General features: G+C 40.6%; 1 protein-coding gene across 1 annotated transcript in view; it reads right to left on the reverse strand.

Annotated features, from left to right (window-relative positions):
- The window catches only part of lamc3 (laminin, gamma 3), a 123,907-nt gene that overhangs the window by 81,960 nt on the left and 16,339 nt on the right, over positions 1-25,608 (reverse strand). The window contains exons 3-4 of the mRNA XM_075455921.1: positions 10,695-10,825; positions 3,864-4,030 (exon numbers count right to left, since the gene is read on the reverse strand). Coding sequence (XP_075312036.1) covers positions 3,864-4,030; positions 10,695-10,825 — 298 coding nt within the window. The remainder of the gene's footprint in view (positions 1-3,863; positions 4,031-10,694; positions 10,826-25,608) is intronic.

Below are 25,608 nucleotides of genomic sequence, written 5' to 3' on the forward strand. Positions count from 1 at the left end.
GTCAACCTAATATCTTAAACTACTGTAATGTCGACGTCTTCAAAAAATAAACTATAAAGATATTAGATATATTTACTTGTACAGAAGCATGTTTTCATCATTATTATTGTCATTAGCACTCAATATTTATTCAGACATATTCTGCTTGATACTATTTACACCACATGTGAAGTACGAACCACAAATGTGTTTAAAACATATGATTTTTATCCATGAAGTTCCATTAGAAAATCAAAGAGAAAGCCTCTATTTGACCAGCTAAAGAAGCAAAAGAAAACAAGATGAGCCAGATAATGCACGAAAGTGGTTTATCAGCTGTATGTCACTGCATGCTTATTTTGCAAAGTTCAGGATTTATCCTAATTATTGTCTTATTGATAGACTCTGTGATTTTCAAACTCTCGAAAGGTCACAAATCTGTTATAGTTTATTCCCGTCTGCCATACGAGGACCAGTGAAAACCATCTTTAAAAGAGACACTTGGAATTATTATTGTCATTTAGTTTGTTTTTGACTAATTAGCACCTTTTAACATGCCCTATTTTTTCACAATAGTTAAAATTCATGTTGAACTGCATCAGTCAGTTGCTGCATCCTTTTTTTTTGTTGTTGCAAGAAACCACTAGACAGAATGTTACAGTATTTTGTCCTAACTATCTGTACTGTGTATATATTATATATTCACTTAATATGCTAATAAATTATTTGAGTCCTTATCATTTTCTCAGTGTTCAATATTTAAAATAAAATATAACCATGTTGTTAAAGATGCACAAAACTGGCATATTAACTTTATATAACTTAGAAGGAATGGTCGGTGTCTTTGAAGACTGGCTTTGAGCAAGTCCTGACTTTGAATGCTAAATGCAGAGCAAATGCTAGTATGGAATTAGCCTAGCTTAGCACAAAGACTTAAAGCAGGGAAGCAACTAGTGAGTTTTCCATGAAGTGCAGTAGTTAGTGCTGGAGCAAAGGTTTTTTCATCAATTACAAGAAATGGGACAATGAGAGGAAAAAAGGAATTGAGTAGTAAATTACTTTTAATAGAAAGAAATAGGCTCTACATCCAACAGAACATCTACTGAAGCAGTTATCTAAGATGTTTTCTGTTCTGGATTCACATTTGAGGTAATATCTATTACTAAAAGTCAACTCTCAGTTTGGTATTTGCAAGTCAAGAAGCCTCTACTTTTTGAAAATTGCCCAAAAGATTTCAAACTAAACTATGTTGTACTGGCACCATCACAGCTGCAACCAAGACACGTTGCAGCATTTTAATGAAGCTTTAAAAAAAGAGGGAAAATTGTGCTTTAAAAAAACCCAACAGGAATATCTTTTTTATTCAAATGTTTGGGCTGAAAACTCAGATCTCACTTTTTAATTGTATAAAGGTTACTTGGAGAGTTGAGAGTTTAAAAGAAAGTTTTAGGCAGTATCGTGACTAATAGCTTTGCTCACCCCTGAAAAGAAAATCTTTCCATAAACCCCAGGGATCCGTGACATACTCGCCACAGCAGAAAAAGACAATATGACGGCACTGTCACTTCACTACAAGCGAAGTACCAGCCAATTTGGGCCTTTGTTTTGGTCTCCTCCCTTTGTATGGAGACACGCAGTCCATGCTAATTCATCTGCATGGTTATCTTTCTCTTGGAGTCCGCTGATTAACTGGTTATCACTACATGTGTAGCCACGCTGAGCTGGGATAAGCTTTGACCGATCTTAGTCCTCAAGGATGACTGGGTACATCCAATGAATAATGGAGGAATTAAAAATTCCTCAGTGACAAGAAGCGTGATTGGAAACACACGTTTAGTAGAATAGCGACATCTTTCTAATAACATGCTGCTGTTGTCACGTAAAAACTAAAGAGATTTGCATTGGCTACATTCGTTTTGTTGCATGGATGAAGAGCTGATCATCTGCACAATGCATGTGCCCAAACCTGAATCGTGACAAAACATGCACATCATACCACATGGAGTCATCATCAGGAAACATATCAGATGCACCCTAACACACAAGATGTCTAGCTTGTACAAACCTGCTGAATGTCTGCACTGAATGCTGCTTTTAAAGAGCAAAAGAAACACAGAAAAATACTTTACTTCCCAAGCAACTTTAAAAGAGAACATAAGAAAACTTTTCATTCCAACCTATATCACTTTCAAATCCATATTATTTATATTTTTGTTAAAGTGGTACTGTTAATCATCAGGTTTTTACCGATTTATCACAGTCCAAAACACTTACTCTAGACAACCATCTTTTTTTTTTTTTATAAAGTTAGCCAAAATCGCACATGTTATGATGATCTATGATTGTGGACAGAGGTCCTGTCGACACAAACATGCATGCTTTGGGTAGCTTGATTTCCCTCTACCAACAGTGAGGTACAGTGATGGAGTTTCACGAAAAGCAAACTTGATGCAAGGATGAAATTAAAATGTTAAATGTTCTATTGATCTATATGTTTTAGGTTAACCTCTGATGGCTGGCTTGAGGTCTGCTGTTACTGACAAACTTCCAGACCAGAGGTTCGTACCTAAAGCTATATGCCGGGGTTTAACGATGGCCAGCAGTGGATCAAACCAATGAGGGACAGAACAGTGCAGAAACTAATGTTTATAAACTTTAGAATACTTCAGTTTAATTCCCACAAGTTCTTTCTATGTATTTTAATGATTTTTTTTCCCAGAGAAAGTGGGTCTAGATCCTCTATCCCCCAGTGATTTCTGCCAAAGCACATGAAATGTAATAAAACAGATTATTATACCTTTTTCAACGCATAAAATAACTTAATATCTACAGCTTATGAGTTCTATACTTTAATCTTTGGTCCAGAGATTTCATTTAGGTTGTAATAAACATTTCGCCTTGTTCGTTTAATTTAATTTCCTTGATATAGATTTTCTGATTGTAGTAACCAGGATGAAAGAATGCCTTTTTGTCCAAATGTTTTGCCCAAACACCGAAGGAAAATGGTGTCTGTTTATATGACTGACATGATAGGTTGCTGGGGCAAACACAGTCTAAATTTGTTCAGCATCAGATAGAAATGTGCAGTTACTCGGAGGATTCAGATTCACGCTTTCATATTTTGTGCTGCTTATACATAAGTGTTTATGATGAAGAAAATTGATGAAGTTTTTTTTGCAGTAGACTATTAACTATGTCACCTGCTCGAAACAAAGACTCAGAGTAATTAAAACAAGCTTGCTGCTCAACAGAATTCAGGTAAAAACATAATTACAATTTGTGAGCCACTTTCATTTTTGGGGGGGTTTATCCCTCAGCCAATTACATTTCCTCCTTGGCAGAACTCCTTAAAAGCGCGGGGTGCTGTGAGCCAAACTGTATAATGCTCTAATTTATGAATACAGAAGCACAGATGGAAGCATGCCTGCAAACATCTATGCAGAGGACCTGATTCAAAATACACAAACGTTCTAAAGATCTTTTATTACCAATACTTGTGAACATATTCAAAAGCTTTACACTGTAGCAGTTTTTGCTGCCTGTAAATAATTTGAATTTATTTTTGTTTCTGCTCAAAAACGGATTATTCTACAGTGGTGGCAGACAAACTAATCTGTGAAGCTGAATTCCAAGTAAAATATCATTCGGTTTACAGCATAATGAAAATCAATGAAGTTCGGTCTCTGTTGGGACATGATGGCCATACTGATTGTCAGACTGTAATATTTTTTTTCCCCATAGTGATGAAGGTCAGGCGCACTGATGTATTTTATACAACCTCAGACAGCCTGAGCTTGTCACTTGAATTTAACACTGCCCTGTGGATTTTCCAGATGGCTGAACCCAGCGGGTTCATGACAGAACCCCAGAATCAAACTACTCACTCAAACACTCGTTGGCAGAGTCCCCAGTGGCCCTGGCCCAGGGTCTGTCCTGGTAAAAGGGGTGACATCTCTGGCAGTCGGCTCCCACTGTGTGATGTTGGCAGGCACAGGACAGGCCACCCTGTTCCCCTTCAGTGCACTCGCTGGCATGACCGTTACACTTACATCTAAGGGAAACATGGATACATTGTTAAGACTGCAACCACAGTCCATCCTGAAGCCTACTCTTTTTCTTTCCTCTACACAATTATGTATTATGTAGTGAATGGAATGGAAGGGGAAAACCGAGAAGGTATTTCCACTGTGAGGAGTTGTCCCTCCCTGTTATCTCTCACGGGCGGAAAGTTGGTCTGAGATTAAATCAATGTGCAACTGCTAATGCACTCAAACAGTACAAGAAAAAGCAACAGGCACAAGCTGTGCTGTACTTAAAAGTGTCAGAAAAACAGGGCAGAAAATCTTTTATTTATTTTTAAACAGGATAATTTTGTTGCATTTACAAGCCTTTGTTTAATGGTGAGCGTTCTAGATAGACGAAGAAATGGAGAGAGGAAGCAGGGAGGAAATGCAGCAAAAGGCTAAAATCAAACTTCAGCCGTCAGGACTTATAGCCTTGGTTTGTGGTGCATGCTCAAACTGGTAAGCTAAAGGGGAGCCTGTAGATGAATGAGGTTTATTCAGTGGAAAAAAAAAAGAAAAAATCTGTAAGTCTGGCAGCAACCTGCCTAGCAGTGACTTGCATGCACATTTGGCTTTTTTCCATTACATCATACAGCATTGCTTGCTAGTTTCCATTGTTGGTAGCACAAGGTAACTTATGGCGCTTTTCCACCAGCTCGCTTCGGCTCGGCTCGGCGCGCTATTGCGTGTTTCCACTAGCACGCTGTAACTGCAACCGGCACGATTTTTCGTACCACCTCAGCCCTGGTTCCAAGCGGGCCGAAGCGTTACTAAAACGTGACGTCAGCCGACTGCCTTCCACTGATTGGGCGATGAGTGTCGTCACTGGAAGCGTAATAACGCGGATAACAAAGGCTAGCGTTAGCAACCGTTAGCTTACCTCCAAACGTCGGCTGTGTTCGAAACCGCCTACTTCTCCTACTATTCCTACTAGTCATACTTTTTTAAGTTCCCGGATGTACACTAGATGCATACTAGATTCGCCGAAATGTTGAGTATTCATCATGAGGTTACTTGTCACACTCAAACTACCCAAGATGCAACGTAACGTGACGTCGCCCATCGCCATTTGAACGGTCAAATTCCGTTAACGGGACGAGAGCAGTCAAAACGGCATAACCGGAAGTGCGTTGCTCACTGCGGCTAGCTTTAGTAGCGCCGAATTCGTGGGAACAAAATTGTAAATAGCCGGTATTTTGTCAGATTTTCAACACCTTGGGGGTCTAAATGACTACTTTCTCGCCTGTAAATGTTTCAAATGTTGCTAAAGTTATATATTTACAGAGTTTATAGCTTAAGCGAAATCAGCTTTTCAGGCCGGCTGATTTCGGCTCGGGCAGGAGTGAAGTAATCTGGTTCTCACGCAGATGGATGTGTCGGTTGCCTAGCTGTTCTCTGCTGTGAGTAGGCGGGGGTTGTATTCAAAAACCTCTCGAACCTGATTGGAGAATTCAATGTGTGTGTCACGTACTACTTCGACCAATCATATCGAAAGCGGACGTGACGCGTTGGAGCGCGACCAGTCTCTCGGTCTGTGGTGGAAAATAAACAAAACACAACAGCAGCGAGCAAAGCAGGAGCTAGCAGCAGCTAATCGTCCGGCAATGGCGGTAAATGCTCCTCTTTTAAAGAATTGATATGTGGTAGTTTAGATAACACCGTCGAAACCGCCGAATCGAAGCTGAGTCCATGCTCTTGCATCCGTGCCGCCATTGTTGTTGTCGTACTGTGTTTGACTGTGTTCGTTGTCGCGCCGGATGCTACGTCATACTTGTTAACACCCCGCCCCACGATTGTGATTGGATCTAGGCATAGAGGCGGGCCCGTTTATGGGGTAACCGAAGACTTCGGGCTCAACACGGCGCGCCCAGACCCTCGTGCGAGCTCACGAAGTGTAACGAAGATGCACGAAGCACGAAGGGTCTGCGTGAGAGCCAGGCTAGGAGTGAAGTGCACTGTGTGTAAACGCTCTGCATACTATCTGATCGATGAGTATGCCGTTTTCAAGTATGTAGTATGTAGTAGGCGGTTTCAAACACAGCCGTCGTCTTTTTGAAGCTCTACAGTACTTTTCAATACTGTTTTGTCTGGCGGCCAGGAGTCTTCTTTGGCTCTCTTCTTTTGCCTTCTGTGCGACAAAAAGCCACAGGGTGAGCAGCAACACGTGCAGCCGTGTTACGACGACCCCGCCCACGTCGAGGAGGCACGAAGTGTAATGGAAACACAACCAAACCGAGCCGTGCCGAGCTAGTGGAAAAGCGCCATAAGAGACTGTTGCAAATTCCTTCAGTGTACGAGCCATTCTATAATCTTCTATGCACATCACTTACAAGTCGCTCAATCAATGCAGCGTACGAAACACACACAAGAAATGTATGTCTTGTCTCTGTTTTTTTACCGCAGCTTCACACAAGCTGCAGTGATAAACAACAGATCCTAACATGTCGAGGGGTTAAATTGTGCACTGGAAAACAAAGCATAGAAGCACTGTGCTGAGTTGAACTATACTTTACCATACCATCGTGGAAAGTACCATGTAATAGAAATATGCCATGAAAAACACACTGTAAGTTGCAGCCACGCCACAGAACAAAGAAGCTTGTATTACAGCGCTCACTGAGGGAAGAGAATATTTAGGATCGTCAGCCTGTTAAAAATAAAAGATGACACAGTGCTTTATTGATGCTGCTCGATGAATTTTTCTTTTTTATCTCCATTTCTTTCAGTTTCAAAATAACAAAGGATACATAGCACGAAAAACGAGCATACCCCCATCCCCTCTGGGCAAGTATCACAGCAAGTCATTACTATTCAAGTACTTTCTCACAGGAACAACTCTTAGTGAGATGTTCACATCCACTGCTCACAGCCTATCCATAGATATTTGTGTAAATGAGATGCTAATGAGCAATGAGCCATACGGGCTAAACATTTAGCATGCATCTTTTGAGGTAATCTATTGTTGACTTTTAGGTGTGTTTATGGTCATTAACCTCTTATAAAGGCATTTTTACCTTACAGAGAGTTTTTGCACCCAGAATTTCCGGATATTTTTCATCTACGGTTCCTTCTACCAGTGAAATTTTCTGACTGCAAGTGAATACAACACCTGCCTAACAGCCCAAAACAAGATCTAAGAACACCCCCCCTCCTTTCCCGCCAAAGAGGTGAGAAGAGCGCTTTTTATTCAATTCCTCCCTTCCTTTTTATTGTCCAAATAATTTGTAAGGTACGGGAAAGGTTTTCCTCTAACTTACAGTCTTATATAAAAAACTGTATTTTAATCATAAGAGTTTCACATAGCTGTTTCAAGGTGTCAGTCCCTGCTGATTGTTGGAACAAGTATTTCATAAAAAAAACAAAAAAAAGCATATAAAGATTTTAAATTTAAATTGCCTGAATTACACATGTGATGACTGTGTATATGCCACACGCCCTAAAAAAATGATAGTATGACATCTCGTCAATAGTCCTCCTAAAGCTCAAAACTCCTGGGGTGCCCAAACCTTTGAATGGCCCTCCTCTCCGTTCTCATTCTCCAAAAACACTCTCAGTTTGCATTTGCACTGAAGAGGAAATTTTCATCAAACTTGGGTGCCCAATGCCATGATACACAAGGTTCTGACTGAGTCTTCATTGTGTTTAAGAATGTTTAAAACAATACTTGGGTGATGATCCTTTATTTTCTGAGTCAGGTTTCACACAATAAGCACTACGTTTTTGCTCCCTCCATATGTAGAAAGTCGATCATTTCCTCTGAAGACCGGTGGCAGCTATGCCTTCCTGTGTGTGTATTATTTTCCTGGCAGTGTTGCTGATTTTTGTCAAGTGGCTGCGATAGGGCACAGAACCTTGTCGCTCGGTGGCAAGCTCTGTCAAATTTAGTCAGCTGCCTTACAACCACATGGAAGCTTGCCTGTGGCTCAGACCCAGTTATTTCTGTTGTCACTGAGATAACAACATAGTGGTAACTCCAAAGTGCCTCCAATCCACATATTAGACCTTTTTTAAACTTATGGTGGGATAATCCTCAGTGGACATGTTTAAGAGGAGGGGATCTGGAGTGTACAAGCAACGTACATGTAGTTACAAATATCTATGGGCAAAATGTTGTTACCTCATATAGAATGAGAATGAGGTGATAATGCTTTTCGCTTATGATTCTTGCTAACTTTTAAGATTTATTTCTTGAAGTAAACTCTTTTATTTTTGTTTGTTTGTTTACATTATAACTTCTACAAATTTACACCCAGAAGCAACGTTCTGGATACTGTCTGACTTGCGAGTCAGCTATCAGCTCCCTGAAGCAGTTGAGCTTGAGGGTGAGGTCGTGGGAAAAGCTCTCTCATTTTCCTGTCTCAGATTGAACGGATGACCTTCCCGACACAAACTTCTTTCTCCAACCTTGAGGTCACTACATCTACTACATCATAGCCGTCTATCTTAAATTACGATTGTACTGATATTCTTCAGGAAATCATGACAAATCTTTCACAGCATCTGACATGCAGATCTGACGTGAAGCAGTGTGGTGTAAAGGCAAGTGTACCTGCGCAGAATGCCCTTGTATAAAGCTAGCATGTTGCTTTGTGGGTCTGTCCCTCAGGTGTTGTGACATCGGTGGGTAATTTGTGATGGTGCTGCAGTGATCCTAAGTGTTTATGACAGGTGTCAGATCAAGTTTACACTCCCTCTGAAGGCTTCATCTCAACTACTTAATCGTCCACTTCTATCTGCAGCACCAATGTATAGCATGGTCCATGGTGCCACGTCCTTTCTTATTACTGTGAGTAAAAAAAAACTAAAGAAGTCAAAGGAGGATGGGCGACTACTGCGGTTTATTTTCATCCGATAGCAACTTGACGGACAGCAAGCAGCTCAGGATTGCAGTGTTGACTGCATATTGCAGTCTGTCTGTAAGGCTACCCCCTGACCCTGAAAATTATACCCACAAAGCAAATATGCATCATGTTTTGTAGAGAGGGCAATACTAGTCGTTATACTTAACTACTTAACTAGCATACTGAAGATATCTTAAAATCAGATCTGTATCTCTGATTTGTATGCAAATCCAAAATATTCAATCTTAATTACAGTTTAGAAAAAAAAAGTTTGGTATTGAATGAATACTGGAAAAGTATTTAGTCAGCATTGACTTAAACAGGTTGTACACAGTAACACTGAATCATCAAAATACGATTTTCTGAGATTCAAATTACTGAATGAATACCCTCTGCCTAACCTTTCCCTTTCAGTCATGCAGTACTACTAACCATAACGTCTGTAAAAACCCCAAAAATAGCAAAGTCAATTCATCATCTTTCGTTTATCCAAGGCAACAGGTCTAGGAAAGAAACCCAGACATACCCTACCCCAGCGGTATTCTGCTCCTTCTGGGGGGCGGTCCCGAGGCATTACCAAGCCAGATGAGATGTGTGATCACACCTGCGTTTTCTGGGTCTGTCCTGGGGCTTCCTCACTGTTAGATGTGCCAGAGAAACCTCCAAAGAGAGGCAACCAGGAGGCATCCTTATCAAATGCCACATCCACATCAGCTGAGTCTGGCCGTCCTCTAAAGGAAACTCATCTCTGTTGCTGGTATCCTTGACCTCATTCTTTCGGTCACTAGCCAAATCATTTCCCCTTTGTATATAGTTTTTTTTTTCCCTCTATACTCCATTTATCATTTTCTATTCTTTATTCTAACTTTAATTTTTAACTAAATGTCACTTAGGGGCATTTTTTGTTTGTTATAAGCAGTTTTTGAGGGGGCCCTGAGAAGAATTTCATGACTGATGTGCCATTTTTACATGTATGTGACAATAAAGCTTGAAACTTGAAACAAATCTCATGACCATAGCTGAGGATCGCCTTTATTAAAGCAATATGCCTTCCTTTAAAGGGATAGTTCGCCTCTTTTGACATGAAGCTGTATGACATCCCATATTAGCAATATCATTTATGAACATTGACTTACCCCCTGCTGCGTACTGTGAGCCGAGTTCCGGCCTCGTTTTGGCGCTGACGAAGGTAGTCCGGCTAGTTGGCTGGGGCTAAACAAATAAAGCGTCTTGCTTCTCAAAACAATATGTCAGACCTCACATTGCTTGGCGCTATTTTTGCCTCCCTTGATATCAATGCGTCCAATGTAAACTGTGCAGACTGAAGAGCAGACCGAGCAGTCCCCTACTTCCGAGCAGTAAACACAGTAACAGGTGCAGCTATCGCTAGGTGGCTGGACGCATTGATATCAAGGGAGGCAAAAATAGCGCCAAGCGATGTGAGGTCTGACTTTTTCATGCACAACGATTTTGTGATGCAAATGTATTACTCTTTTGAACGCATATTGTTTTCAGAAGCAAGACGCTTTATTTGTTTAGCCCCAGCCAACTAGCTGGGGCTAAACAACGCTACCTTCGTCAGCGCCAAAACGAGGCTGGAACTCGGCTCACAGGACACAGCGGGGGGTAAGTCAATGTTCATAAATGATATCGCTAATATGGGATGTCATACAGCGTCATGTCAAAAGAGGCGAACTATCCCTTTAAGGCTAGGGTTTGGTTTGTCCATTCAATTTACTTTAGAAACATTTAGACACTAAACTTTAGAAAGTTTAGTGTTTTGGAGGGCACCATTTTGAGTTTGCCTTACCTGCCACCCACAGAAAAATCCGAAATGGCATAGAAGTATGAGCGCAAAACTTTGGCATCCTTGAAAAACTCATCCCCAAAGGTGTTCAGTCTGTCCAAAGAGATGAGCAGGTCAGTGGCTGTCACCCATTCCTGAGTAAAAAAAAAAAAAGGCAGACAAGAAAAGGCCAAAAGAGTAAGACAAAAATAAATGAATCAAAGCAAACAAGCTGGAAAAACACTTTCATGTCACCAACTAAAGATGAATGGGAGAGAACCAGAGGAACAGCTGTATTTTTCTCAAAGCACAAGGAGGAAACAAAACGGTCTAAAATGCAAAATAGGCTTTCGTCAAGAAAGGTAAAAGAGACACGGATATGTAAAGTTGACAGAAAGCTAGAGATTAAGCTGAAATGGAGAGTTGGTGGATGAAAAACCAGGGGTGATGGTGTAGTGGCGGCGGGGAAAGCAGATATAATGAGAAGATAATGAGGATAGCAAAGGAAACTGGGGGGATGAGGAAAAATGAAGGGGATTAATGAGGACAAAAGCTGATATAAGATGGAAAAGACACAGCATTGGAACAGTATGTCAGTATAAAGGATTGCACTTGGCAAAACTCCACCCTCTGACATGATTTATGCTCTTCTGTTTGAGACTACTGCAAAGGTAAAGACAGGATGAAGCAACAGTAAGATAAGAAAGTGAGTGAGGTAAACAAACAGAAGTAAAACAAATAGAAAGTGCAGTAGTGAGGTGGGAGACAAAAGTGAGGCCAGGTAAATGGAGAGCAAATATCATCCCATGCCAATGAACAGAACCAATTTTAAAACAAATAACTGGAGAGAAACTTTCTGTTTCTGTTGGCTGGTTTGGGACTCCGCGGCAGTCCTGAAAAGGCTTGTGTTACTGTGTGTTTTCATGCAACTCCCCAGAGATGTCTTTGAAGCCTTGCACTGGGAGACGAGATTGGAGCGGATGGGCTTCAGACTAAAAAATGTAAGACGAGTTCTTTCATTCATGTTTTTTCTCCGGCATTACAGTGCATCTTTGTGGTGCCGGCATCTATTGGATAACATCTACATAATAGGACCAAGCTTTGCTTATTCTCAGCAGAAAATGTGCATGCTTTGTGGAGGAACTCCACAACCTCACAAACCAACTATAATAAATTATTATCAAAATCCCCTGGAATTTCAAATATCAAAATACAGGTGTTAATGTAAATCGGGCAAGTCTGAAACATGTTAGATTAAGCAGAAATACAGTGTCAGATTTTAACGTGTCACAGCGGCCAGCTGGAGCGGAGCTCTCCACACAGTCCAGGCGTCTTTTGCATGCTGGCATCATATGCAATATTAATAATTGCAATTACATATTGCAGCCATTCCTTGGCTGCCCTCTCCAGGGGAGCCTCTCTCCCCCGGTCTTCTAGACCCCCATACCCCTCTCCCTTCTGGCTCCTGTACACAGCACACATTCACAAACGTAGGGTTTGAGGGCTGGTGTGTTCTGTGGGGGGCAGCGGATGGGTCCACGTAGGTGGTCCCCTTTGCTGCACTCTGCAGCCCCCCGCCCTTGTTTTAATTAGACCTTAGACATCACTAATCATGAGACACACACACACACACACACACACATTATGTTTTGGGGGGTGATAGCACTGAGTGGTATCTGGTGGGCGGGGCTCTTTGGGTATGTAGGCTGCCTGGAGGGCCACGCTCCCAGTTCCACAAGGTTGCTTGCCCCTCAATTTTAAATGCTCACTATTAGAAAATATCAAAGAGCCGGGGGGGGGGGGGGGGGTCTTCCCGCACCCCTGTTGCCTGGTTGCTGCCTGGGGCGGGGGGGGCCAGGAGGAGGAGTTGTCCTGCTGGTTCGGGGTCTGTGGTGGCTGGGGGGCTGCTGGCCCCCGGATGTGCCCACTGTGCCACACTCCAGCGGAGTTGGGGGATGGATGCATGTGCTGTGCGAGTGTTTGTGGATGTGTTTTTTTTTCTTTTCTTTTTTTTTTCTATTTATGTATGTATTTATTTATTTATTTATTTTTCTTATATGATTTATGGGGTGACTGGGTCTGGGTCTGGGTCCTGCTGTCCTCTGGCCTGCTTGTGCTGTTCCTGATGGGGGGGGGCCTTGCTTCTCCCCGCTGCTCGCGGCCTCACCCACCTGTGGGCACGTCTTGACTCCCGGGGCGCTTGCCCAGGGGCACTGGGGCAGGCGCTGGCCCACTCTCGGGTGTTGGGCGGGGCCCCTGCCGGGGGGTTTGGTGTCGCTCGGGCTCGCGGGGGCCGGTTCCGGCGCACAGCCCGTGTCTGGGTGGCGGGGGCCTGGCGGGGCTGGTAGGCTGCCACCTCTGGTCGCCGGGGGGGCTCTGCCCGATGCTTGTGGGGGCTCTGTCCGGGGGCTTCCTCTGCTGTCTTCTGGGGGGATGCGTGGTCGTCCCTATGGTGGGCTTCCTGGGTTCTGTACTCCTTGGGGGCTGTTGGTGGCCTGGGTCTGGGGGCCCTCTCGGCCTGCTTCTGATTGCTGGGGGGGGGGATTGTGGCCCTATACACTGATATTTAAGCATGGTTATTATGTGGGACTATCTATGTGTATTGCATGTTTATGCACACACACACACACACACACACACACAAACTCTCTCACACACACACACACACACACACACACACACACACACACACACACACACACACACACATTCATTAGCCCAGTAGCATGCTCACTAAGCAGTTGTTGTGCTGTCCTGTGGTTTAAGGTCACCTGTGTATTATATGAGATTGCTGCTGCTTGTGTTTTTTTTTGTTTTTTTGTTTGTGTGTTTGTTCTCTGCTTGTCTGCTTACAGGTGCTCCTGGTGCTTCTAAGGCTGGATTCCCCTCAAAAGCCGTGAATCGTCTTCAGTTTTGTTTTTACAGGTGTAGCAGCTGGTTGTCTGATTTTTCATTGTTTTTTATGTTTGTCTCTTCATGTTTCTGTTCCTTTTTTCTTTCCTTTTTTCTCTTCTTCGCTCTCCCTCTCTCTCTCTCTGTCCCCCGGTCCGGTTCGGCACTATTATCATATCATGTTAAATATTGTAACAAAAATAAAAATGAGGAGTTGATGGGCATCAAGGGGAGCTTTACATTCATAAAGCTTCCCTTGGCATAGCAAATGTGTTTAGCATAAACGGTATTCAGATTACAATTCTGTTGCCATAATGCTGGACTGGACAAGGGAAAAAAAATAAATAAATAAATGAAAAAATAAAAAATAATTGCAATTACAGACATCAATGACAGATAACCGGTGCTGCAAATAAAACCGAAATGAGCCCACATCCACCTGATCCTCCCGTCTGACTGTAGATTTGACCCTTAAATTATCATTCGGTATCAATTTAATATCATTCAAACATCACAAGCTTTGAAGAATAACAGGCAGAGAGAGAGGGGGAGAGGCTTTAATTACGCTTTTAAAGACTGTATCACGTCTGTACACATGTCTTAAAACATGCATGAACCGAAAGAAGTGACTGTTATCTGTTAAGTAACACACATTTCCTTATATGGAAAGCCTTGTCGGAATGATGGCACGTTCGCATGTCGGATTGGCGGGATGTCGGATTGGCGGGATGTCGTAATGGCGGGATGTCAGAATGGTGGGACGTTTGCATGTCGGAATGGGTGTTGCCGCCGGCCCAACAAACCACACCTTGGAAAAACTGAATGACAAGTTTAATTTGTTCTAAATCATTTGGTCCAGTGACATTAAAAAAAAAAAAAAATCATGAACGAGGCAACGCTTGGTGTGTTTAGAGAATATGATAAAGGATATGACAGAATAGAAGAGTATCAAGAGAAGTTTACAATTTGAAGTTGAATTCATTTAGAAGAAACTGAAATGGCGCACTGCCTGGAAAAGAAGATTTAAAGCAATCTGTTGGTTTCCTTATCTTTATTTTAATTGGCATTGTTTGAATTAGACTTGAATGAATTAGATTTAAATGTATTATAATTGGATTACAATGTATTTGATGTAATTTGCATGAAATAGACTGCTTCTTTGAAGTGCTTTGTAATGACATTTGTTGTTATTTAATGCTATATGAATAAAATTAAATTGAATCTATTGAATCAGAGACGTGATTCAGTTTTGCAGACAATTCTACACACAGGACCTCAGAGGCTGCTGTGGGCCAAAGCCGGTGCCACAACAGACCAGCTAGTAAATCACAACCAGCTCTAATATGTAAATATCACTGTCCTACCTCTACACACATGGTGGTAACACATATAGAACAGTTACCCTTAACTCTACTGTTCATAGATGGAGTCGCCATAGTTAACTGAACTGACTGACAGGTTTTGTGTCCTCTGAGCTTCTAACATGTTCAATGGCACTTGGTAAATGTCAGGACCAGACTGTTCTTATCTTTGCTGAGTACTGTGACTCTCTCAATGTAATAGTTCAAACTAATGCCACCCAGTATTATCATATCTTACAGGGTTAAAGGTATGTCATGTTAAGTTTTTAGTGTTCTAGGATAACTGCAACTTGAAAGCAAAACCCACAGGATCAAACATATGATGATACATTAAACATGCACTGAGTAATCAATTGGAGACAGTTCATAACACAGATTATTTTCCAATCTTAACAGAAGCTAACAAACAATTGTGACCAATTTTTTTCACAAGCTCAGTAACAAAAGATTAACAGAGGCACCTCTGCAGTGCTGCTCTGGATCAATGTTGGTGCTCTCACTGTTGTCAGCTTCCCTATCATCTGGGCAGACATCACCACAGCAAACGCTATAAAACTAGAAAACGATTCATATAACTTCAGTGAAAACCATAAGACTTGATTTACCTTGCTCTCAAATTTCAATATATTTAATAGGCAAACACAATCTGAACCATCTGTATAATTAACTTAATTAAAGTATTTGAATTGCAAATGTTAGTTACAAGTTAGAAAGAAACTGAAATAGAGCAAGTGACTCAGAAAGATGTGAGGATCACAAAAAAGGAAGGTTGCTGCTGTAGTAAAGACTAAAGACAGGCTGCAGACAGGTGTTCATCATGCAGATTTGTAATTCAATATGGGCAAGTCTATTCAATATCAAACTCAAAAACTGCATTTAGCTATGACCCTATCCTGTAATGATAAAGACGTACATTTGCAAACTTTTAAACAACTGCACTTACTTAATGATAGATGTACACTCTGAATTGTGCATAATTGGGACTAAACTAAACTAAAATCATGTTTTTCAGTTAAAAATGTTGAGATTAGGATCACTGTTTACTCAATACATGGGGACATTAAATAAGCACGCTCTTTCCTATGTCTTCATGCAGAACACTAAATGTATAACAGGGTAGTGCTGTACTAATAGTTTCTAAACTGTCCAAATTAGCTAATCTAAAAAAACAAAAAACAATTTACTTTGGAGCGTCAGCCACCTCCACCAGTTACATCCAAATGCATACCGTGGTTTACATGAGGGCTTTATACAGGAAGTCAAAGTGTTGAGTAATCTTCAGCCAGTGCAGCACCAGAGTAGCCTGGGAATTCCCATGCTGCTTTGCGCTCGATTTCATTCTCACTGCAAAGTCAGCCTGGAAACCACCGCCCTTATTTTTGCTAGAGTTTGGGAACCAATCACAGAACGGGGGGGGGCGGCGGCAGCAAGACGATGACGACGTCTATGCGCTACACCGAAGCTTGTAGAGTGTTAATTCAACATGACAGCGGACACAACGTTACCGTTCAATGCAGCCTTAGAAAGTGTTTCGGAGTAGATTCACCCTAGGGTCATTTGAACCGTGACATCCAGCCAAGTAGCCCACCCGGAGTTTTTCCGATATTGGCTGAACATCAGCCAAGTTACAGAGTTGTCCCGAATAGCTTAGTACAAGCACTGACGGACCCTGGCAGCATCTCCAAAATTACCACACTAAAATCACATGTCATGAAACCAAACTTCTACAGTAGTACAAATATGGTCTGTACTCACAAAACGATGCATTTGGAAGTTTGTACATAGTCCAGGAGTTTATTATTATCATCAACACAAGCCTGATAGCTTTTCTGCTGCTGCTAATCTAAACAAAACAAATTTGTCACGTCGTCACAATCTTCACGTTTCAGTAGTATCCACGAAGTGCTTAAGTGCTAACAGCGCACATTAGCTCCCAGGTTCTTGACAACAGAATCGCTCGCTCTCTCTCTCTTGTGCATTAGGCTAACAAAGACACAATGTCAGCATTTGGATATATGGATCTCGGCATTTTATCAAAACATGAATGCCAACATTCACAGCTCGGCATTCAACATGTTAAGCAGCTGGTCATGAACTGTGTTAAATTTTCATTTTAACACCCCCTTTTTTAAAAAAATCCCGGGGGAAAAACCCCCTGACCCCCGTTAAAAATTATTTTCATGTCTGGGCTACAGCCCCGAATGTTTGCTCAAGCTACAGACGCCCCTGCTTTGCAACCAGGCCTAAAGAACAAGTGAATTATTTGTTTTTATGGTGAAAACAGTTACAGTTTCTGTTATCTAACTTTAAAGTGTTTTTTTCATCGAAGTACCATCACCTGGCACTTATCTAAATGATCTAATATTATATGCAAAATGTTCATGGTCATGTCATTCCTGACACTGTTGCCTAGTAACCGCTTTATTTTCTCATCATCTAGCTTGTTCTTTATAACTGCAAACTCCAAAGATCATTTGAAGTTTAAATATTTGAGATCATTTAAAGATAAATGCAGTCGAACTAAGACTGCTTTATTGGTCAATCATGAACAAACACCTGTTCATGATATGGCATTTTAAAGCATCAGGCTGAGGGTTGCACCAAAAGCTATTTCCTAGTTAAGGAAAAAAATGACTAATAGTATTAGATGAGGTGTGGGGAATTGGCTAAGTGACTGAGAATTGGCTTTTTTCCTGCTCCAAAGTATCATCTTATTGGTTGTTAAAATGACCTTTACCTCTGAGACTGTGTTTTGCGCCCTTTGTTGGTCCTGTCTTACTCAATCATTTTGTACATTTTGTAGAATTATGAAGAATAGCATTATGGTTTGCGTCATAGTCCATCAGTTCAAAAGATGTGAATGAAACAATGAATAGCATGGAAATATCTTGTGTCCTTTCAGCTACAGAAGATATGAGTCTGTATGACATGGAATGGACACTGAGCAAATGTTCACTCTTCTAATAATCTCAACGTAGCATTACTCTTTGTTCAGCGAGTGAAACAAATGGTTTAATTGGTAGATGGCACGACATGAAACAAAGATGACACTTTTGGGCTTTCTGAGACTCTCTTCTCAGGTACCTACTGTGATCTCACTCAGCTTAAAATAGCCTGAGGAATAAACTTTGAAGGTAAGTTTTTTTTCTTTTTTTCTTTTTAAGAGCTGCTTCTCAGAGGCTTTGTTCCGTGAGTGTTACAGAACAGAGGAAATTATGTTTTGAAATCAGACCACATGCATTGTTGTTGCCCTGCAGTTCCAATAGACATACCTTTGGGGCCTCGACAGGCCATCATCTTATTTTAAAACATCTGGTGTGAATTTGGTACACATCTGCTCCTGATTAGTCATCATAACCACTGGAATTCAGTGCCATCTGTGGTGAGCTTTATCAGAAGCTGATGTCAGTAGTGAACATTTCGCCTTGCATTTAGTTGCTGTCCTCTCAATACTGGATACCTTTATCTTTTTTTTTTTTCTTTCTGCCAGCCTTATTATCTCTACTAACTCTGACTGTAGCTGAAGTGCTTCCTCATCTTCAAAGCATTCTTAGTTTTGGCAGCCTATTGAGGCTTATAGAGCAGCTAGTTAATTATAACTGTAACAACTACGTTTCAGAATTGAGTGTAGTCAGCTGGCATTGTATTGTTCCATACAACTCATAACTCATCGACTTTGCCCCTGTTTGACATGGCTCTTCTGGCTAATGAGATTTGGACAACATCTATGATCCCAAAGCACTGGGCAAACGGATACTCATTCTTCATTTTATGTTTCACTACCTGATTTTGGCCTGATTTTTTTTTTGCCCTTGTTTATGAGAGGCTCTGTGAAGCACAGTGCATCAGATATTATACTTTCCTATACATTATTAATTGGCATGCACATACTCTTTCACCATACTTGCAGTATTTGTCCAGCACTGGATTACAGCAGTTACAAAAAAGTTACATAAAGGCTTCGCAAACGGAAGAAAGTATGAAGAAAAAAATCTAATGTGGTTGAAAGCCAATGGGTGGCAGTCAGCATCAACTTTATGGTGCAATATCTAATTGGTAAAATACTCTAATATTTCAAATCCAAAACTGCAGACGTGTTACAACATTTCTGAAGCCGTCATTTTGTTTTCATTTAAAAGCAAAGAGTTAAACCTGAGATTTTCTCTGTGTTTTTTGGTTGTAAGTAACAAAACCACCTGCCTCTCCCCAACAGTCGTGTTGGGGAGAGGCAGCGGTTTGCATGGCCTTAGTGCAACCTTCCTAAAAGCATCGCTTTTTTAATGTAAAAGTAACAGATGGCTGCTGACTAACTGGATGGCTTATTTAAGGTAATTCAAGTTTGGGAAGTGAAAGTTGACATGTCCTCTTAGCTTAGACATTGTTTCAGTATCTTTTCAGCTGTTGCATTGTAGTTGTTTCAAATGCATACACAAGTTTTAAACACATAGCCTAAACATTGCTGAGAAACGTCTGGTCTATATATATCTGAGCAGAAGCACAGCGCTGAAATTGCATCTCAGTTACGTATCTTATCCCTCAAAGAGAAAATTTTAGTGGCTAAAAACCTAACTTTAAACACATCTGAAATATTTATTTTGTTTTTCATGCCAGATGTCTAAGAATTGGGAAACTTATTTTTCGTTCCCATTTTACATAATCAATATTGCTAACAATTCAATAATTATTTTCAAATGGACAAGAAAAGGGCCTGCACCTGCTAGCTTTCTCACACTATCAAATAAATCAGCAACATTAAACTGATCCTTAATGCTAAAATACACATGATTTATGCCATTGTTATTAAGAGACCATTTTGGATACTAGTATTTCATTGCTTTTGATTCTGACCTCATACATAATTAAATGTTTTAAAAATATTCTTAATTTCTAAGGCACGATAAAAGCAAATGCTATGCTTCATTTACCATTGAGTGTGGGATGATTATCATACAGAGGAGTTATTAGTTATGCTTGATATAACAGTACTAATTATATAATAGTTCCAAATATCACTTACCACAATGAAAGGAAGCAGTTTCTTAGGGTTAATTAGTAGTCAGCCCATTACTTATTATTTGTGCAAACTACAGCAAAAGCTTAATTAACTTTGATTCTTACTCCCTTGGAATTTGGGCTCACAATTGTACAATGATGCTGACATAGGAATAGAAGTCGAGAGTGGCAATGAGCCAGTCTTTTGCTTAAGGCAGTAACTGTCTGTTGGTTAGTAACTGATCAAGTGAGCAGGTTCAGACAAATAGAAATGAATCAGACCACACTCCGTAAAGGTTTTGGCAATACTGCAGTTGCACACCACCGCAGTGGACTCCCCCTCTTGTATAAAATCTCTCATGTCTCTTTTGTCTCATCCGTAGATGTATGTCTTCTTCCATTCACCCCTCTTCTCTTCCTGTTTCGGTGTGTTTCTTTCAACTTGGAGGGCTCCAGGCATTAACAGGAAAGAGAGCAGTGTCCCTCATTTCCAAAGTTAATAACTTTTTAATTTAATTGCTTAAGTTCACTGTGCCCTCAATATGTATTTTCCCTCCCTTTCCTCTCATTGTCATTCAGTGCCAGAGCTCCAATTTGCCACACGGCTTTCTAGAGTGAAAGACAGGGTTGGGGTGGAGGATGGACTAGTGGCTGGAGCGACAGACAAACTGTTTTAATGGATGACTGAACAAATTCAATTTGAATTCATACAGCAGCTTTCATCTTTTGCCTGATTATTAAAAAAATAAAAATGAGCTTTACCAACCAGACAACAGAGCGCCCTTTGAAGAAAGCCATTACTTAAGAGAAAACATCTAAATGCCATGTTACAAGTTGAGCGTTGTTTATTTCGAGTAAAAAGCTAATTTTGGAAATAAAACACATTAGATTGCTAGAATAACAAATAACATATGAATTCATTCGCCTGCGCATTTGAGTGTTTTTGTGCTTTAACCTCTTAAAATGGCAACAAGATATGTTTTAAAAGCAACAGAAGAAGCATGCGAGGTGTCTATGTTGAAACTACGTACTCTCCAGGCTCAGGCACGGGTAGCAAATCTGCAGTGGGATTAAAATGCTAATAAAACAGGCAGAGTGCAATTCCGGCTTTAAGCCTTATGAAATATGTATCGCTCTGCGGGAGCCATATGCAGAGGAAATGGCACACTTACATGGCACAAAGAGGAACAAGGATCTTTTCAAGTTCTGTTGACAATCTGTAAATAAAGAGTGTGTATAACCCCTGGAAAACTGCCCAGCTTTTGCAGGTTTTTTTTGCAAGATTTTTTTTTTGATGTGCTGTAAGTACAAGGGCTTGTTGGATTGTTGTTGTTACAGTTAGAATGCATCTCTTTTAATGGAAACTCTCCTTAATTGAAATGTTTTGATGGTCTGTCACAAAAAGGTGCATTTGCATGAGAGACATGATGTGAAAGGATTTCACTTATTTTGGGTACCGTTTGACTATATTGGCTAGAAATGTCAACAGAAATCCAATATCACACCAAACACTTACCTGCTGTATTTGCTCTGATTACATTCACATTAAGGGAAACCCAGTTTTTCTGAGCGACAGCGAGCTTACATTTATTCCAGATTATTTCCCCCTGCACAACAGCAGGAAGGAGAGGGTTCAGTCCGAGTCACATTACTGTTAAAGATCCTTATCCAACTTTTCGTCTTTTCAGGAAAGGTTAACTCTTAACAGCAACAATTTGAAGTCACTGCATCTCCCAGAAAACATTCAAACAGATGTTAATTCGACACCACTTTGGCCTTTATAATCAGTTAGAGGAAGTTATCCAAGGGATGAGGTGCAGCTATCCCTCCCCAGTGTCGCTCCCAGCTTGTCACACATTCCCCTTAACAAAAGTTGCAGTTTACTCCCTTAGTGTCAGTTTGGAATGTGCATCACGGGCGTATTGCCATCAATAGAAGTCCCAAAAAAATCTGGAATAGATGATGATGCCATAGAGCCATTTTCTATGCAGGAGGTATGACAGTCATGGGATGCATCCCATAGATAGCCAAGAAAATGTGGGCAGGATGTTCTGGGATTTCATCTCCTCCACCTCTCCAAACTCCAACTGTAACTTTAACTTATATGATGGTCTGTTGCCAGTGGAAATAAGATGATAATAAAGACTAAGAAACTAAAAATTGTTTGTCATGAGCCATAATTTGATTTCCACGATGAAACTCAAGGGTTTAACTAATATATGAAGTAATCATTGCCATACCATAAGATTCTAATAAAATGGAAACATGGTGCATTACTCCAGTAAATAGAAAACTAGAGATATGACTTGAGCTCGTAGAACTCTTGTTCAGCTGTAAGCCGGAACGCTGCTGTTATGCTAACAGGCAACAGATGACATGCAGTAGATATGATTTAATAGTTTTGTTTAATAATAAGACTAGCTGACTATCCATTGTCATTATATCTAAGTCATTAGCCGAACAGGTAACAGGTAATGATAGGGTGTATAACAAAGTTCAGATGGGCCGTTTAGTTCTTGCAGCTTGAATGTTTCATTCCCTGTCCTGTGGTGTTCACTGGATACAAAGCTGAAGTACAAACCGTGTGTCAAACAAGACTTTAACCCATTACTCATTGTTGAGATGGAAATAAATCTGAGCAGCCACCTGCTGAAACAACTGCTTAACTTTTAGCCATCCAATTTAAACTATGCTTTGCAGATGTCTAATACAGTGGAAACCGCTAATAGTGGTCACGGATACAGAAATCAACCGCTTATATAGATCAAAAGGCTTGGGACAGAATCATTTCTATACAAATGCTGTTTAAATAATTTGTTTATAGTAATCAAGAAATCCGCTTATAATGTTCATTTTTGGCCATTTTATGAATGTAAACATGTGCAAAAATAATTTTAAAACTACGTGTAGCTATTTTATTTTTTACTCCCTTGATTCCTTTCTGGACGTCTGCTTCTGCCCTATGCTTCTGCCTCGCTAGCTAACGTAACGAGTTGACACCGGGCAGCAAGCGCACGAATCATGGCTGGAAAAAGGAAGTCATTTTCTCTGAATGAAAAACGTAGTCTCCTCGAGGCGTATGACAAATGACCAAAAACGAGCCAACGAGATGCTGCGGCGAAGCTTGGCATTCCTCAGGTGCTTTTCCCGGGCGCCGTCGTTTTCTTTCTCCGTCGTTAGCATTCATGACTGTCTCTCATTGCTTAATTAGACTACACAAGGTAGCCTGAGGAATGCCAAGCTTCGCCGCAGCATTTCGGCTTGCTGCCCGGTGTCAACTCGTTACGTTAGCTAGCGAGGCAGAAGCATAGGGCAGAAGCAGACGTCCAGAAAGGAATCAAGGGAGTAAAAAATAAAATAGCAAAAAAAATAAAAATAATACAAATTCGGTTTTAGTAATCAACCGCTTACAGTGTTCAAATTGGCTCTGGACCAACGTGATCACTGTATAAGGAATTAATGGATAACAGGCTGCTCACACTTCGCTAAATGGTCCACACTTTTTATCTAAGTTCCACAAATCAATTCACAATGTTTTCTTCATTCAATCATTAACGCAAACATTGATAGTGTTTTGTTTTTTTTGCATTCTCTGTAATGTGCTTTATCTATGCTACTGATAACGGTATTTAGGTTATTTTAAAACTACGATAATTCAGGGGGAAATGAGTCTATTTACAGTCAGCTAAGGAGTAAGAAAATATCTGCTTTTGTATTTATATTCTTTAAACACAATCAAGTGGAGCAATCACAGACTTATGCTGTTTAAAGGCAAAACATGGCAGGATTTAGCTTGTTCTGCATATGATTTTTGTACTTTAGCTGGGAATCCAAAGCGATAACAATCAATTCTGAAAAAAGCAGCACTTGAGGGCATTTATTTAGATTAGCCTACACAAACATTCAAAAGAAAAAAGAAAAAGAAAAGGATGAAAAAATTCCTATATGAGCAATGGCATGCACACACACTCGACCCAAAGAGAAAAGCTATTTCAGCTTTGACTGCAGGTCTTTTGCTTTGGTTCTGACTAATTATAGTCGTGAGATTAAATTTTCCCTGTTTCTGTCGCTGTTGCAAACCTTTCATTCGAAGTCACTTAAGTGGGTGTTGCAAATGGCTCTCTTGCTGTTTTTACTTTGCACAAAATGGTAGAGGGGGTCAATTTGAAACTAACACTGGAGGTCTTTCATATAGGTGCCACAAATGGGACACTTTTATTGTTGGCAAATATTTCCAGAGAAGAAACCTCCCATGATCCCACCACAATGACCTCCATGTGGACAGGCCGACCACATATTCTCACGGACGACAACAGATGTGCACTCGACATGTGGAGTTAAAGAATAGCAATATTTACGACACTAAAGCTATGCGAGCGGTTTCAAGTTTAGCATTTCAGCAAATATTTACCAATTCTCACGAAACACGGTACAGCATCACACTTTGGTTCCGCCAGTATTTGGCTGTAATTCAAAAACACTTGACAAAACTTTAGTGGGACCTGATGAAGCCACAAAAAGAAAAAAAAAAAGTGAATGTTTGTGGCGAAGCACGCGGTAAATATTGTCGTCACAGTTTAAGTTAAAACCCCAAACTATTGGTTTAGCCAAGTTTCACAAATTCATACTGTGACAGACTAAACAAATCTGTTTAGGCTAGCTTCACAAACCATCTAACTGTGTCTGTTTCTGATGCATAAAAGCATCCAGGACTTCCTAGCGCTGTTGACATTGAAAGAATATGCTGTTAAAACAAAGTCAACTTCAGCTATTCACTACCATGGTATGGGAGGAAAGACGTTTTAAGGCCTTGAACTTCATATTCAAAATAACTGCAGTGTGTACTTTTTGTCCCTTCTGCATCTTACAACTAATAATAAGTGCTGTTTTGTGAAGGGTTTTTCAGAGTGTTGCTGCCTGTATAAGCAGCTCAAGCAGAAACCAATGTGTCACTATTAAAAAGGGCCATCTTTATTTTGATGAGTCACCGGGTGGAAAAGAGAACTTTTATATTTTGATTTTTCAATCAAAGACGGTAGCTGATGTGTTTTATGTTGTCTCGGCTCACCACACCCATTCGTCCCATCACCCTGAAAATAGAGGAGGAACGAAAGTTTTAATGAAAGAAATGGTGCAATTGATCGACCTCATATTCTAACCGGAGAAGAGATCACAGTCAATTATGGGTTTTCTCATCTTGTTGTTTAAAGAGGAGACAAAAGGGGTGGGGGTGGGGGGCTGGAATGAAGGAGAGAGGGTCTTTGGCAGGTCTGTTGAGAGATTTGCCACCCAATCCATGTATTCTTAGCTTGTATTGATCCCCCGCAGCTTTATAATCAGAGGTTGGATGTCATCCAAAGCATATTGAAATGCAGCCAGCAACACCATTAGTCGTCAGGTTTTCTTGTGACTAAGAGCCCCTTACTGTTCACTGCCCACCAAAGGCCATGTGTCCTTTCATGAATTCACCCCATTAGGAAATACATAATAATGGTGATCTTTACATCAATGTGTACATCAAGGGGACCAAGATTAATACACACATTATATATTATCATTATTATGTGTCAATGTAAAAAAAAATATCATGTCAATAGTAGTTTTGCACTGGTGTGCGTGTAATCTGATCAAACCAGATTTGACATCAATTTCAATTACTTTCTTCATAAAATAGATTATTTAACTTCAGGACT

Source organism: Odontesthes bonariensis, chromosome 22 (genome assembly GCF_027942865.1).
Source record: "Odontesthes bonariensis isolate fOdoBon6 chromosome 22, fOdoBon6.hap1, whole genome shotgun sequence".
In the NCBI taxonomy this organism is placed as follows: domain Eukaryota; kingdom Metazoa; phylum Chordata; class Actinopteri; order Atheriniformes; family Atherinopsidae; genus Odontesthes; species Odontesthes bonariensis.